At 40.0% G+C, this 16,715-nt stretch overlaps 1 protein-coding gene across 1 annotated transcript in view; it reads right to left on the reverse strand.

The window, feature by feature from the left end:
• Positions 1-16,715, reverse strand: part of LOC126412693 (brachyurin-like) — a 72,966-nt gene that overhangs the window by 19,431 nt on the left and 36,820 nt on the right. Inside the window, exon 3 of the mRNA XM_050082404.1 lies at positions 16,176-16,326. Within this exon, the coding sequence (XP_049938361.1) occupies positions 16,176-16,326 (151 nt within the window). The remainder of the gene's footprint in view (positions 1-16,175; positions 16,327-16,715) is intronic.

Consider the following 16,715-nt stretch of genomic DNA (forward strand, 5'->3'; position numbering starts at 1 on the left):
GCGTGTATAGTGTCAACAGTAAAATTTTGAGGCGGCGATTTTATGGTGTGGTCGTATTTTTCATGGAGGGGGCTTGTACCCCTTGTTGTTTTGCGCGGCACTATCACAGCACAGGCCTACATTGATGTTTTAAGCACCTTCTTGCTTCCCACAGTTGAAGTGCAATTCGGGGATGGCGATTGCATCTTTCAACACTATCGAGTACCTGTTCATAATGCATGGCCTGTGGCGGAGTGGTTACGCGACTCTAACATCCCTGTAATGCTCTGGCCTGCGCAGAGTTCTGACCTTAATCCTATAGAACACCTTTGGGATGTTTTGGAACGCCGACTTCGTGCCAGGCTTCACCGACCGACATCGATACCTTTGTTCAGTGCAGCACTCCGTGCCTTCCAGCACGTGATTAAACGTATGCCTGCGAGAATGGAAGCTGTCATCAAGGCAAAGGGTGGACCAACACCATATTGAATTCCAGCATTACCGATGGAGGGCGTCACGAACTTTAAGTTATTTTCAGCCAGGTGTCCAGAAACTTTTGATCACATAGTGTATCTGTACCATGATAATTAACTAATTCGGTATGGAGATATACACACCTTGAATTCTTGATGTTAGTTATTGGATTTTATTTTTGTGCAAAAAGCTATTTATATACCGTAATGGCGTCTCAAACAGTAAAATCTCTCTCCTCCTCTCACACGTCCTATCTGTCCAATTCCTTCACAAAGAGTCTTTACAGCAAAATCTTTGGTTGGGTAAGATACAGAGATGCGTATATACCGCTCACCACAATGTCAGTTCGTCGCACCCAAATTAGAGTTTTGCATATGTTGGTACACCACACTACGTTACCAACCGACTAACCTGTTCATGGCTCGTGCTTCAGTTACAACTATCTAACAGCTTACAGGAGCAGTGGAAATATATTTTCAGTACTTCATATACAGTAATAATTTACTGAATTTAAAAATTTAAAGTACTGTCATAGTCTATTCATCAAGATCTATAATCTTACATTAAAAGTCTAATGCAATAAGTCAGGTACTACAGTTAGGAACTGTGTATGTATCTCGAGGCAGTTTAGCTCACTACGCGTAATCTACCTAAAACATATTCACCTAGTGTTTGAGAATGGGAGCACTTCGTGTCTTCCAAAAAAACTTTGAAGATAATATCCGTCCTTTATGAAACTTTTTCTCGCTGACTCCCCCACAAAATGACGAAAGTAAAGGACTTTATCGCTTTCTACATTTTCGTTTTTGTTGCTGTAAATCTTCAGCATCTGGAGCGATGTTTTAATTTTTTATTTCTTTACTACCCGCTCTATCTGCAACAGACTATGCAAGCAGTATTCACACACACCACTAAATGTAAGTTCAAAATTATTTCATTGTACGACTCATAATTGAGGATATAACGCCATAAACATTGAGATGCATGAAAAACTAAATTTTGCTTAAAATGGAGTGCAGAGTACCCATACTTTGTTCATCCAGTGTTTCATAATGAGAGCACTTAGCGACTTCCAAGAAATGTAATTTCAAACCGTTTCCAAACTTTTTCCCGCTTACATGCCCAACGTCTAATATTTAACACATTAATGCATTTGTAATCAGGCATTTGAAGCTATATTATACATGGAAGTTCGATTTTTTAAAGACACAGAGTTTAGTGGTGGTCTTATAATTCGGAAAATCCCCATTCGAGATTGTTTAAAGAATCGATCTTTGGATGTACATTAAGTGGTGTATGCTCAAAAGTGTTGCGAATTGAGTTGGCAGTAAAGAAGTAATAAATTAAAACGCTATGTCTAATGTGGCAGTTTTTCTGCATGAGCAGCGAAAATGTAGTAAGCTATCAAGCTTTTTCCTTTCATCTTTTTGTGGGAGATGTCAGTGACAAATAGTTTCTAAATGGTTTGAAATCGAGTGTAAAGTTTGTTGGAAGTCGCTAAGTGCTCTCATTCTCAAATACTGGAGGAACATAGTCTGGATAAGATGTACTTTTCTCAACGTGTTAAACATTTAACCTAAGATTATACCTCTTAATGAGTGTACTATGACGGAATTTTAAATTTCGAAATACCGTTAATAATAATATGAATTACTGAAGATCAAGAAGCAACTAGTTAGCCAACGTGCAACTGGAACTGTTCAGTGTGCACCATTTTATCTGGTTAGTGTGACTCATGTTACACCACTAAAAGGCGCTGCAGTCATGGACTGTGCTGCTGGTCCCGGCGGAGGTTCGAGTCCTCCCTCGGGCATGGGTGTGTGTGTTTGTCCTTAGGATAATTTAGATTAAGTAGTGTGTAAGCTTAGGGACTGATGATCTTAGCATTTAAGTCCCATAAGATTTCGCACACATTTGAACATTTTTGAACTAAAAGGCGTTGTCATCCCTGAAATACTTAACCTTTGTTTAGTGTTTCATCTCTAGGTAAATGTGGGAAATTGTCCTCTTGTAAAATATCTGCTGCCGATTTCCTATCTGTATATTTGCCTATCCCTTACCCTAGGAAATAAAGGTCTTTAATTTCCACTTCATTTAATATCGATAATAAACGAAAATAAAATTTAGGTATTTCTTCTAGGACGGCTGCCTTCAGAATGTTTGCTCTGTGTTGATACGAAATAAAAGCATACCGGTAAAATCGCATTGCTGATCGTACTTTTCTAACCTCCAACAGATCTCAATAATAATTTAGCTATAAGATTAACATTAACAGTATGTTAGCCTATTGTCAAACGTCTTGTTATTGTTGAAATTAAGGACGGTTTACATATGCTAGAACGGTACACATAAATGCTAAAGTGGTGTACTGACGGTCGAAAAGAAATGATAAGTTAGAGAGAAATTAGTGGCGAGCGAGTCTGCAGTAAGATTTTCACAGGATTATGGGATGAGCAGGGAGGGAAGTTTTAACGCTGCTGAGGATGAGAACCATCGACAGCAAAAAAGAGAATGAGAAACTGAGCCAGAAAAAAGTGCAGTGATTGTTTCCCGAAAGTGGACGTGTAGCAAGCGAATATGAAACACAATATAATGAATACCTGGATTGGATAAAAAGTAGGCAACAATGTTAACACTCGCATCAGCCTTTAATGACAAACATTCACATTACTACATACCCTCAATATAATCGGCCTGCATCTCAATCACCTTCCCCAGACAGATAGATGGCGTAGTTTATCGTCAGCCCTTCCACCTCTGTCGACGTGTCGCAAGGGCGGCCCTGTGGCAGGGGTGATGTTTTCTCTTGTGCTGTAGCGTGTGCCACAAAGAGGTACCTTCATTTTGGCGAGCAGATCGTAATCGCATAGACTCATGTAGGATGAAGAAGGTGGATGTTCCACCCGCACGTATGTAAGAGCTCTTACACGGGGTTGACTGTGTGGTACCATGGATTGTCATGAAGGCAGATGGGATGCAGTGCCAGAAGGCGCTGTCGCATTCTTCTCAGTGCTGGATGAAGATGGTATCGCAAGGAATTGCAGTAGTAGCCAGCTGTGACCATCGGATAGGATGTTTCAACTGGCTTCCCGCTCTTTCAGGCAGTAAACATTCGAGTGATTCAACATAGCCGTCGCCCGCTCACTGCGCTACTTCGATTGATCTGCTACCAGTAACAAACACCGCGCATGCAATTTGATACAAACCTTCATGTTTTGATAGTGTTGCCACTACTTTCTATCCAACCCATGTAAGTGTAATTTTCCTGGATATGTTGTCTGTTTCCGGCAAGTAGCTCCCAAGTAGTGCTGTGAACTTTCAAATGTGACATGTATGTTTTGTAAACACAGTAAAGATAAGTTTCCGATGAAAAAATGTGTATTCCGGAGTAGCCGTGTATTTTGGTTATCCGTGCAGTCGCAGCTTCACATGAACCTTCATACCATCTAAATTTAACCGAATTGCAGGAGAGAAAGCTGTGTCAGTATTCTGCAAATCATTAAAAGCACATGGGAGACAGCACTAAACACTATACCACACAGAGTTTCCTTGAGTTCCATTCAAGTTTGGAGTGCGGGGAGAGTGACTCAATGCCTCTGTGCACGATATATTTGGTTTAATATTGTCTTCTTAATCCTTTCGGGAACGATTCACAGGGATCTGTAATACATCGCTACATTCTCCACTCAATAATGGTTCTTGAAACTTTGAAAAGAGTCTTCAGGTGGCTGCCGACAAGTTTTTCGGCGTCTCCGCAATATTCACCTTTGAATCAGAAAATCCTGTGAGAGTTCTTGCTGCTCTCCTATGTCGTCATTTGCATGCAGGGTTTAGATTAGATTAGATTTACTTTCATTCAAATTGATCCGTAGCGGTGAGGTACTCCAGGATGTAGAACATGTCAGGAAAACAGTAATACATAACAAATATTTACAATTAAAACAAAAAAGCTAATGTACCATCCACAGGTCCCAAGTAGAATGATCATTATTTTTTTTAATGAACACTATAAGAAAGAAACATTTTACAACACTCATTTGCTAAGATCGCATTAATGCACTGAATTTAAAATAAAAAATTGTAAAAAATTGTTTTTCTTATTTATAAGGTAATAAACATATAATAGAATTACAAAATGGTGCAGAAGTTAGATTGTAATATATATATATATATATATATATATATATATATATATATATATATATATATAAAAATCAGTTGGTTCTACTGAGAAATTCGTCAATGGAGTAGAAGGAGTTGGCCACCAATAAATCCATTAGGATTCTCTTAAACTGAATTTAATTGGATGTTAAGTTTTTATGGCTGCTGGAAAGTTATTGTAAATGTGTGTTCCTGAATAATGCACACATTTTTGACAAGAGTAAGTTACTTTAAATCCTTGCGAAGATTATTCTTATCTCTAGTATTGATTCCATGAACTGAGCTGTTGGTTTGAAAAAATGATATATTTTTAATGACAAATTTCATTAAGGAATAAATATATTGGAAAGGAGTAGTTAGTATCCCTAGTTCCCTAAACAGATCTCTGCAAGATGTTCTTGAGGTCACACCACATATAACTCTTATTGAACGTTTTTGTGTCTGAAAAACTTTAGCTTGGCTGGATGAATTACCCCAAAAAATAATTCCATATGACATTATGGAGTGAAAGTAAGCATAATATGCCGGCTTTTTCATTTTTATGTCCCCTATGTCTGAGAGAATACGCATTGCAAATAAAGATTTGTTTAGACACTTCAGCAGTTCTGTGGTGTGCTCCTCCCAGTTGAATTTATTATCAAGCTAAGAATTTAACACTGTCCACTTCTTATCTTCTTGTCATCATATGTTAGGCATATACTTGTGGGACAGCCCTTAGAAGTTCTGAACTGCATGTAGTGTGTTTTTTCAAAGTTTAGCGACAGAGAATTGGCTAGGAACAGTGATTAATGTCCAGAAATGTTTTATTAGCCGATCTTTCTAAGACTGCACTTGATTTGCTATTTATTGCAATGTTTGTATCATTGGCAAACAAAACACTCTTGTCATCTAGTAATGTTACTGATGAAAGGTCATTGATATACACAAGAAAAAGTAAGGGCCCTAAGATGGAACCCTGTGGGACACCACATGTAATTAGTTCCCAGATGGATGATGCCTGATAGCATAATACATGTTTCTTTTCTAATAACACCCTTTGTTTCCTACCAGAGATATACGATTTGAACCATTTAGCAGCATTACCTGTTATATCACAAAATTATAATTTACTTAAAGGATATTGTGATTTACATAGTCAAATATCTTTGACATATCACAAATTAGACCAGTTGCCTGAATTTTTTTGTCTAATGAATTAAGTACATTTTCATCGTAAGTGTAGATAGCCTTCTCAATATCAGAACCCTTTAGGAATCTGTACTGTGGCTTTGACAGTATGTTATTTGTGATAAGATGGTTATAAAGCCCATTGTACATTACTTTTTCTAAAATTTTTGGGAATTCTGGCAAAAATGAAATTGGATGGAAACTTGAGACTATTTCTTTACTTCCCTTCTTAAACAGTGGCCTAACTTCAGCGTATTTCAACCATTCAGGAAATATTCCACTGATAAACGAAAGGTTACAAAGATAGTTTAATACGCTAGTTAACTCAGAATCATATTCTTTAATTAGCTTTGTTGATGTTTCATCATACCCATTAGATGTTTTTGATTTTAAAGATATTATGATGGACATTACTTCTGCTAGGGGTAGTGGGGGTCAAATTCATATTATGGAAGTTACTTGAAATGTCTGATCTGAGGTATCCCACGGCAGCATCTACAGAACCTGACAACCCTATCTTTTCAGCAACCGTTACAAAATGTTCGATAAAAAGTTCTGCAACTCTATACCTGTCTGTCACCAATGTATCATTTACCCTTAATGCTATTTGACCGTCTTCATGTCTGGTTCTACCGGTCTCCTCCTTCAGTATATTCCATACTGTCTTTATATTGTTATCTGATATGACTATCTTTTCCTTGTAATATATTTGCTTTGATGTCCGCATCACAGTCTTTAATATTTTGCAGGATTTCTTGTAGTGTGCTAGAACATCAACATCAGAACTGTATCGGATTGACAGATACAGTTTTCTTTTTGTTTTACAAGATAACTCAATTCTTTGAGTAATCCATGGTTTCTTTGTAGACTTTGCTCTAACCTTGGTTAGTTTTTGGGGAAAACAGTGTTCAGATAAGATAAGCACTTTATTAGTAAAAGTGTTATTTTTTCATTCACATGATCACTGTAGGCATCACACACTTGAATGTCTCTAAGGAGTGTCCTAAAATAATCAATTTTTGGCTTACTGATTAACCTCCTGAGTTCAGATTTAACAGATTTTATATCCTGTTCAGTATTACGATTTAATAGAAGGAACTGCATGTCACGGTCTGAGAGGCCATTGACTGCTGCTTTTTTTTAGTATAATTTTGTTCATTAGACTTTTCTATAAAGATATTATCAATGGCTGTTTGTGAGCAATTGGCTACCCTAGTTGGTAACTTGACAGTGGTAATTAAGTTGAATCATAGCGTTACTAACTCAAATAAGTTCTTATTGGGAGAGTCTTTAAGGAAATCTACATTGAAGTCACCAGCAACCACTATTTCTTTGTTTTTGGTTGTTAAATAGGCCAATACAGCTTCACGGTAGTTTATGAACAAATTAAAGTTACTTGCAGGTGCTTGGTATACACTTAATATTATGAAGGTTTTCTTTTATGATGTTCTACTTCTGTTGCATATGCTTCCATATGCTGTTCTAGGCAACATTTATGAATGTCTATGATCTTAAATTTATGACAGTTCCTGATGAATGTGGCAACTCTTCGTTTCTCCATTTCTGCTTTACAAAAGTGAGATGCTAACCTAAATCCTGTAACACTTAAAAGTGCTATATCAATGGTCACATGATGTTCAGAAAGACAGATTATGTCAGCTGCGTTTGAGGACTCTAATTCATTTATTCAGGTAATTAATTCATTAATTTTATTTCTCAGTCCTCGAATACTTTGATGCAATAAAGATAGCTGACATTTCACATTGCCTGAGTTAAAATTGGGTGGAGTTGAAATTTCTGCTGATTGTTGAAAATTCTTAACCAACAGCTGTTTATGCTGATGTAATAAACTAGAATTATGTATTTTGGTTTCCTTCTCAAACTGAAGGTTTGTCTCAATCCTAAACTCTCTTAAAACTTAGTTTCTTTCTGTCCTCCCTACCCTAAAAAATGGTCTTTCCTGAACCCTATAACCACTGGTATTTTATCATTCATGACAGTGCCTCACCACTTTAACTTTCCTGATATTTTCCCAGTCAGTTTACCCTTCCCTTTTTGTTGAGGTGAAGGCCATGCCTAGTAAAATCCCACTTATTGAAAGAATCAACAGGAACCACACCAATGTGTGACCCTGCACCCGACTTACCCAATACCAAATTAACTCCCCTGACAGAAGAGTTCAAATGAGGTCGGTCATGGCGCCAAAGAACAGATACAAACTCAACACTAGTATGCTTCGATGCTGATGCAATATTTGCCAGGTGACACTCGATACTGTAACCAGGATCTCTGTCAGTACTATTACCTGGTCCACCCACTATAGCCACAGTGTCATCCTTAGTGAAATCTTTGCAAAGTGATCCTAAATCCTCTGTCATCTGCTCCAGACCAGCACTAGGTTTAAAAAAATTGGTGACCTGGTATTCTGATCCTAGTTCATCCTGCTAAAGTTGGCCAACACCTGTTCCATGGGAACTACCTAACAACAACACTTTCTTTCCCTTTACTGATTTCCCTACATTCTTACTTTAAATTTGCTGCTGAAAGTTTGCCGTGCCCTGTCTACACCTGCAACTACTTGAGGCTCACCAGCTTCTAACTAAAGCAACACGTCAAATCTATTTTCCGTATTCACGACAAAGCTGTCAGACAAAGTTCTAGGCCTGTTCCTCCTGTTGCATGTTGCTACTTCCCACCTCTCTTTACCCTTCTCCCTCCTTAACCTGTCAAGATCTCCCCTGGCCTTATCTAATTCAGGCTGAGGGGCGGCAATTTTCCCCTCCTGTTCTAGTATCTTCGTATCTCTATTACATATCCTACAAAACCACTGATGAGTCTCATTTACTTCCCCTATTCCCACGCCACTACAGTCACCCACATGGAAAAAATTACAGCACCGGTCACACCAAAGCCCCGACCTAAAAGTTCCACGGCAAGTCAAGCACTTTTCACTCATGATAACGTTATAGTTTATTAGTAATGTCAGTTAAATTACAGATAAACACGAAAATATGATTCAACAAGTTTGGCATATAAGCAACTGTATGTAATCAAAAACAACAGTGCGAAGTTTCTGAAACAACAACTCAAACTTTACGCTATTTTTTGGAAATGTGAGTTAAATAATGAAGAGGTTCGCTACAATTAAATTGCTGGAGAGAGCAAGGAACAATTAAACGAAATTCTATAGATTTGCTGCGGCAAAACGTAAACAAAAAGTACGACTATAACCAGACTGTACTATCTTTTCACGTTTTCTGCTGTATTACATAAAGAAAAATGAGCCTTTAATGTTGCGCTTAAAAAGCACACTAATACACCTATTTACCACGTAATCAATACTAAAATAAATGTTATTGTAATCCAAAATGAGTTATCTTTACGAGAGCACCAAAACTTGCGCTATTCTCTTGGCTGCACGGCAGCCCTGTCTTCAAAAACTTGTGCCCTTCATTGTTTAAGTCCAATATTGCTGTTAGTCCTGTTTAGCGTGGATTCAACAAGTTTGAGGAATATTCTGTGACGGATGTTTTAATGACAGTGTCCTTTGTAGAGTAACTGTATTGTTCCGTTATCCTACCATTGACTCCAGTTGTGATTCATGTATGTTGTAGCCATAGCATACTACTGATCCGCAGGTTATGAAGTTCACAACTTTATGCTTTTGAACAGTTGAAGATAGCTGCCGGTCTTTACACCAATGCGAAATATAATCAAAATCAGACTAAATATTTGCGCAATTTTTTAAAGAGTACTTCAGTATAGATAACTACAGCCCCTCAAAAAACTGCAACTTCTACTGATGTTGTTTACCAAATCACTAATAAATAATATTGGCTATACCCGGTCACATGTTGGTGTGGCTCAGTGTGATTAAATGGGGAATAAAGAAAAGAGAAAGCACACCCTTCTAATACATACAACAATTAGATATACGTCCTACTCTCCTTCTCCCCCCTGTCCCTGTCTTTCTCCTCCTGCCTCCTTTCTTTGTCCAATTCCTTTTCCTTCCCACTCTTTTCGTCCATCACCTCCTCCCCTTACTTTCTCTTCTCTTTCCTCCCACTCGTCTTTCTCGCCAGTGAGATTCGTTTACCTCTTCTGTATAATCTGAAAGTGTTCAGATAGTATCTTTAAATTAAATGTATTCGCAATTGCGAATAATGACAACCATCAGTTGTAGAATGGAATGACGGAAATGAAAATTTGTGCAGGACCGGGACTCGAACTCAGATTTCCCTCGTATCGCGAGCGGTCGCCTTACTATTCGGCTATCCATGCACGACTCGCAGCGAGACCCGAACTTCCGTATTTCGTCAATCATGCGTCTACGACATGGACTAGTGCATCCATAGTAATAATATCTTTCGACTCACCACGCAGAGGATCGTGATCGCACGTACCCGGTGATCAAAAATTCAGTATAAAATTGAAAACTGAATAAATCACGGAATAATGTAGATGGAGAGGTACAGATTGACACACATGTTTGGAATGACATGGGGTTTTATTAGAGCCAAAAAATTACAAACGTTCAAAAAATGTCTGGCAGACGGCGCTTCATCTGATCAGAATAGTATAATTAGCATAAGAAAGTAAGACAAAGCAAAGATGATGTTATTTACAGGAAATGCTCAATATGTCCACCATCATTCCTAATCAATAGCTGTAGTCGAGGAATAATGTTGTGAACAGCACTGTAAAGCATATCCGGAGTTATGGTGGGGCATTCGCGTCGGATGTTGTCTTTCGGCATCCCTAGAGATGTCGGTTGATCACGATACCCCAAAGCCAATAATCGCACGGACTGAGGTCTGGGGACCTGGGAGGCTAAACATGACGAAAGTGGCGGCTGAGCACACGATCATCACCAAACGACGCGCGCAAGAGATCTTTCACGCGTCTAGCAATACTTTTTTTTTTTTTTTTTTTTGGTTGTAATAAAACCCATGTCATTCCAAGCATGTGTGTCAATTTTTACCTCTCTATCTACATTATCCCGTGGTTTATTAAGTTTTCAAATTTATACTGACTTTTTGATCATCCGGTATGTTTGATTTAAGGGAAGCAGAAAGCTGGAAGTTGCCAACGGCCTTGCCGCAGTGGTAACACTGGTTCCCGTCAGATCACTGAACTTAAGCGCTGTCGGTCTGGGTTAGCCCTTGGATGGGTGACCATCCGGTCTGCCGAGCGCTGTTGGCAAGCGGGGTGCACTCAGCCCTTGTGAGGCAAACTGAGGAGCTACTTGATTGAGAAGTAGCGGCTCCGGTCTCCGAAACTGACATACGATCGGGAGAGCGGTGTGATGACCACATGCCCCTCCACATCCGCATTCAGTGACGCTTGTGGGCCTTCATAGCCTGTTCCGGAGGAGTTTAATTTTAATTTAGAAAGCAGGAAATTGAGTTATCTGGTGCGCTGCAGCAAAGTTTTCTTATATAAACGAAGTCAAGGTGAATCCCATGCTGTTTCTTAGTTTATGCATAAAGAACTGAAAACCACAGGTTTTCGATTTGCATTTTGTTTCTCGCTACACAGTCGTTCTGAAACGAGTGCAATCAACTGGATGTCCCTTACGCGGCTTGTATGTCTCAACCAGTTATCCACTTGGGAAAAGGAAAGCTGCATTGTAACGGTAAATCGGAGTCACTTTTCGTTTTTGGTGAATCTCCAGATCATTGAGAGGTGAATGCTACGCTAAAAGAAAGAGTGAAAACACGTCATCCAGCTGCGATTCGAGCCTACAACTGTTCAAATTCAAGCCAGATGCAACTGGTCTGGGTGGACGTCGCATGACACCTCTTTGTGTTCATGGTCGAAAACTTCACTCAGTTTTTTTTTTTATATATAGAACACGCTGTGCCACCATACCGGCGGTCTGCTAGACCCACCAGACCCTATGTGAATTGGGTCACACTTTCCGCTCTCTCAAGTCACTGTTCCTCTTTTAGGTTATGGCTGCCGATCACTAGGTGGCAATGGCCTTGTTTTCACAACTTAACTTTAATTCATCATAATTCGGACAATTTGTACGAAATGTTTATAGATTATATACAGAAACATTCCTCATCAATCAGTGTATCTATCACTCAAAACCGCCGTTGCTCAAAACAGCTGTTGCTGAGATTAACTTTCACATACAGACTCACACGAGGAGGCGACTTCAATTTATATACAGAAAGAGGAGAACATGGACTGCATGGTTCCCAATACACTTCCCTGAGACATGCCTGAAGTTACGTCTGTCGATGGTTTTCCATCCAACACATCATGTTGCATCCTGAATTCCAATAAATCTTTAAGCTGTTAACAAATTTCGTTTGATATCCTATATCTACATAATTTCGCCTCTTCAGCTGTATTAAATAACTGCTGTTTACCTCCTACTAGTAGCTAAATATTTACATGATTACTTTGGTACTTTACAAAGAACATTCTTATCTATAACTGCAAAGACAGAGTTCTGATTACAATATATTATTAGCTGTCACTGCGACGATACTAGTGTTCTACAATTGCTTTAACCTGGCTAAATTGGTTAAACAGAATAGACCATTAATTGGGCTATGCACGGCTCTGTTTACAAAGGCTGGCTCGATGAAGTCGTAAGGTCAAGCCATACATTTCTGCTTTCACGCACAGCAGCTAAACTCGCTGCAAATAATTATTTGTACCCGTCGCCCTGGAGTTGAATAGTCTATGCAATAGCTAAAATTGTGAATTAATAAAATAATCAGATATATTAAATATCAATAAATAATTAATAAAAGGGTTTTATTCTAACGTTTGAAATTGATGTAGACAACACAAGACGACTGCGTTGAATAATTCTTAGTTTAATCAATCAGATAATCAGATAAACATGGTAAGGTAGTCCTACAAATAATAATATGACAATATGGACAGAAATAAAATGATATTCAAAAGCAGTAACATTACGTTAAGTGTGCTGCAGTAATGGTAGCAAATCCCCAAAAGCTAACTAGACATCAGAGAGGGCGAAAACTTAGTCCCATTCCGTGATTGCAAGACACGAAATATTCACCAGCTCAAAATAATTCAGAGTTCAGTACGGCGATCCACATATCTACACAAGCGAGATGAAGACTGGCACTCGTGTTCTGTCCAGTCTTAATTCCGTAATGCAAGCGCAGAAAGTCAAAGTTCAGAACTGGAACACATTTAGAACTCGCGAAACTTTAATTCCCATCGAAAGTTAAAGTACTCGAGTGGCCGTTTACTACCCAAAAGAATGAGTATCACAAGTTATCTGAGGCAGGTCTATCTTCTTCCAGCTCTCGGAACTAAGTGTCCGTCTCCAGCATCCTGCTCAGCTCTGTGCTCCAGTAGCATTCCATCACTCCTTATTCTCACTGGCCGAAGTCCATCCCCACCAAAATATGCAGCATTCTTAGGTTCTGCAGACTCGCTTTGACTTAACTTGACCACCTACCACATTAAACTAACATATTATTGCAATATTTATTGAACGGAATGTTACTAACATTCGGTTCCAGTCAGACTATTTACAGTAAATAAAAATAATAGTTTCAACATAAAAAATAAGACAGAATTCTCGTCATTTGAGCTTATGTTGAATGATAGTAAAATTTATTAAATATTTACCGAACAATAACTTAATTCCACTTGATAGAAGTGGCCCTCTATTCATTGGCGGTGTCAGCTTATTCATATGACTGACCATTTTTAAAAACAATGATGTTTGATATCACCCATAATCAACATTTACATACAGTTATTGGCAAAAAACAATAAAATATACATTAGGTAACGACACAAGTGAGACAAGATTTGAGGCTAGACATTCTGCATTCAGTTGCTGTGTTATTGTGGAGAATACAATGTTTTACTAAACATTTGATAATGAAAACTTTATAAAAGACATAATGAATCAATAAATAAAGTAGATACAGCTGTGTAGATTTCAAGGATGATAACTATAACGCAGTGCTATCTTCTGAGATATTGTTGTTGGAATCGCATTAAGCATTTAGAAGTTATTCATTTTTAGGTTCGTTGTGAAAGTATTCAGTCGCTATAAATTATTAACTTTAGTAGCTTTTAGGATATTGGAAATATGATTGTTTCATTGGATGCGACTCATTTTTCTGAGCACATAGATATATTCAGATTTGCTCTGCTACGGAACTGTGATCAATTATTAAATTTCTAAGTGTTGTACTTAGCCGTATTTTAGACTGCCTGTAAATGCTGACATTGTTGCTATTACTTCCGCACTCAAGCAATGCGAGCAACCGCCGTCGAAGTCCCCCTGCTCTGGAATTACCCTCATCCGGCCATGTGCTGATTGCCTAGGTACCTGAGCTCACCAGGAGCGGCTGCATTGCATCCTCGCCCTGCCGACTCGCACCCAGCCAAGAAAGCATCACTTCTACACAGTACCAACCCTGGACGGCCGAATAGCTCGCCTAAACACGTGCAGTGTTACATCATGAATCCTCAGACCAGATAGCGCTATTTGGAATGTGGCCAGTGTTTTACGGAAAGCAGAAGGCGTTCTCCTAATCGATGGCTTTGCGTTCTTCTTATTGACGACTTTCAAGATGATAAAACAAGAACTGCTGAATTCTATACAAATCCCATGGACATTGGAAATCGTAATGTGAGTGTATGCACAATGTTGCAATCTACATACATCAAAAAACGTTTTGCATCACCCCTGTTACCATAACTCCTGAAGATAGACGTTGACTGTGGATATTTTATTACAGACACAGTCCATTTGACTCTCCAGAGATGTCACTAAACCCTCCCAAAGATGTAAACAACCATGCATGAGCAGCGCCTATTAAACGGAGGGAGACCGACAGCCGATTAGTTCCAGTTATTCCACCAGGAAGGAGGAGCACAGCTCGTGTTGTCTGTAGTTCAACTATGACTAGACGGTCAATGCGGCGGTTCGATCGCGTCCGCATTGTTACTTTGTGCCAGGAAGGGCCAGGAAGGGCTCTCAACAAGGGAAGTGTCCAGGCGTTACGGAGTGAACCAAAGCGATGTTGTTCGGACATGGAGGAGATACAGAGAGACAGGAACTGTCGATGACATGCCTCGCTCAGGCCGCCTAAGGGCTAATGCTGCAGTGGATGACCGCTAACTACGGATTGTGGCTCGGAGGAATCCTGACCGCAACGCCACCATGTTGAATAATGCTTTTCGTGCAGCCACAGGACGTCGTGTTACTACTCAAACTGTGCGCAATAGGCTGCATGATGCGCAACTTCACTCCCGATGTCCATGACGAGGTCCATCTTTACAACCACGACACCATGCAGAATGGTACAGATAGGCCCAACAACATGCCGAATGGACCGCACAGGATTGGCATCACGTTCTCTTCACCAGTGAGTGTCGCATATGCCTTCAATCAGACACTCGTCGGAGACGTGTTTGGACGCAACGCGGTGAGGCTGAACGCCTTAGACACACTGTCCAGCCAGTGCAGCAAGGTGGAGGTTCACTGGTGTTTTGGGGTGGCATTATGTGGGGCCGACGTCCGCCGCCGATGGTAATGGAAGGCGCCGTAACGGCAGTACGATTCGTGACTGCCACCCTCCGACCGATAGTGCAACCATATCGGCAGCATATTGGCGAGGCATTCGTCTTCATGGACGACAATTCTCGCCCCCGTCGTGCACATGTGGGGTGAATTACTTCCTTCAGGAAAACGACATCTTTCGATTAGAGTGGCCAGCATGTTCTCCAGACATGAACCCTAACGAACATGCGTGATATAGATTGGAAAGGGCTGTTTATGGGCGACGTGACCCACCAACCACTATGAGGGACCTCCGCCGATCGCCGTTGAGGAGTGGGACCATCTGGACCAACAGTGCCTTGATGAACTTGTGGATAGTATGTCACGACGAATACAGGCATGCATCAGTGCAAGGGAACGTGCTACTGGATATTAGAGGTACCGGTATGTCCAGCAACCTGGACCACCACCTCTGATGGTCTCGCTGTATGGTGGTACGATATGCAATGTGTCGTTTTCATGAGCAATAAAAAGGTCAGAAATGATGTTTTTGTTGATCTATATTCCAATTTTCTGTGCAAGTTACGGAACTCTCGGAACCGAGGTGATGCAAAACTTTTTTTCATGTGTGTATTTTTAAGTACAACTAACGTCTGTTACCTAATGTTGGTGAATTAAGTCTGTTTCGTGTGTGTTAATCTTCATGTAACATAAGATGTTCTGAAATGCCGAAACTGTTTGTAAGATAAAATGAATTCGCATACCAACTGTCGGTGTGTGTATACGTGACGAATTTCGTACAAAAATGCTACTGGGCCAGTCAGACGAGAAAGACTGTGGCCAGAGGTGATTGGTTGTACAGTGATACTACACTCACGGTTCGGCGCAGTGGCCTGCAGTGAGGACCCAGGTGTCACTGATGAGGGAGCCACCGCAGAAAGCCTGTCCTTGCGCCACGGTGATGATGAGACCAACCTGGTACGGGAACTGGCCGAGAGTTGCTACTTCGCCGTTGGTGATGCGTTCACCTGTTCGGAAAAAAAAATCACAATCAAATCAAGTACCACACGCGCATCTATCGGTGTACACTTCATCCTTGGTACGCACTAAAGCTAACATTTAACTTACAAGGAGAGGCCGGATTCTGTGACACAGCGATTTCGACAGATGGGCAACCATCATCTGTAGCCTGGAATGACGACAGTGAATATTTGTGCCGAACCAGGACTCGAACCTGGATTTCCCACTTATCACGAGCGGTCGCCTTAGCATTTTTTATCACATTTTGTTCATTATTGTTCGTTCTGTTTGTTCGGGGCAGACGTCCCATGACGCTTGTTCATGTTCATTGTTGCCCATTAACTCGGTTTTTTACTACGGAGGGCACCTAACCCTCTGACCGAACAGGCTGAGCTAC

This window comes from Schistocerca serialis, chromosome 7 (assembly GCF_023864345.2).
Source record: "Schistocerca serialis cubense isolate TAMUIC-IGC-003099 chromosome 7, iqSchSeri2.2, whole genome shotgun sequence".
Lineage (NCBI taxonomy): Eukaryota > Metazoa > Arthropoda > Insecta > Orthoptera > Acrididae > Schistocerca > Schistocerca serialis.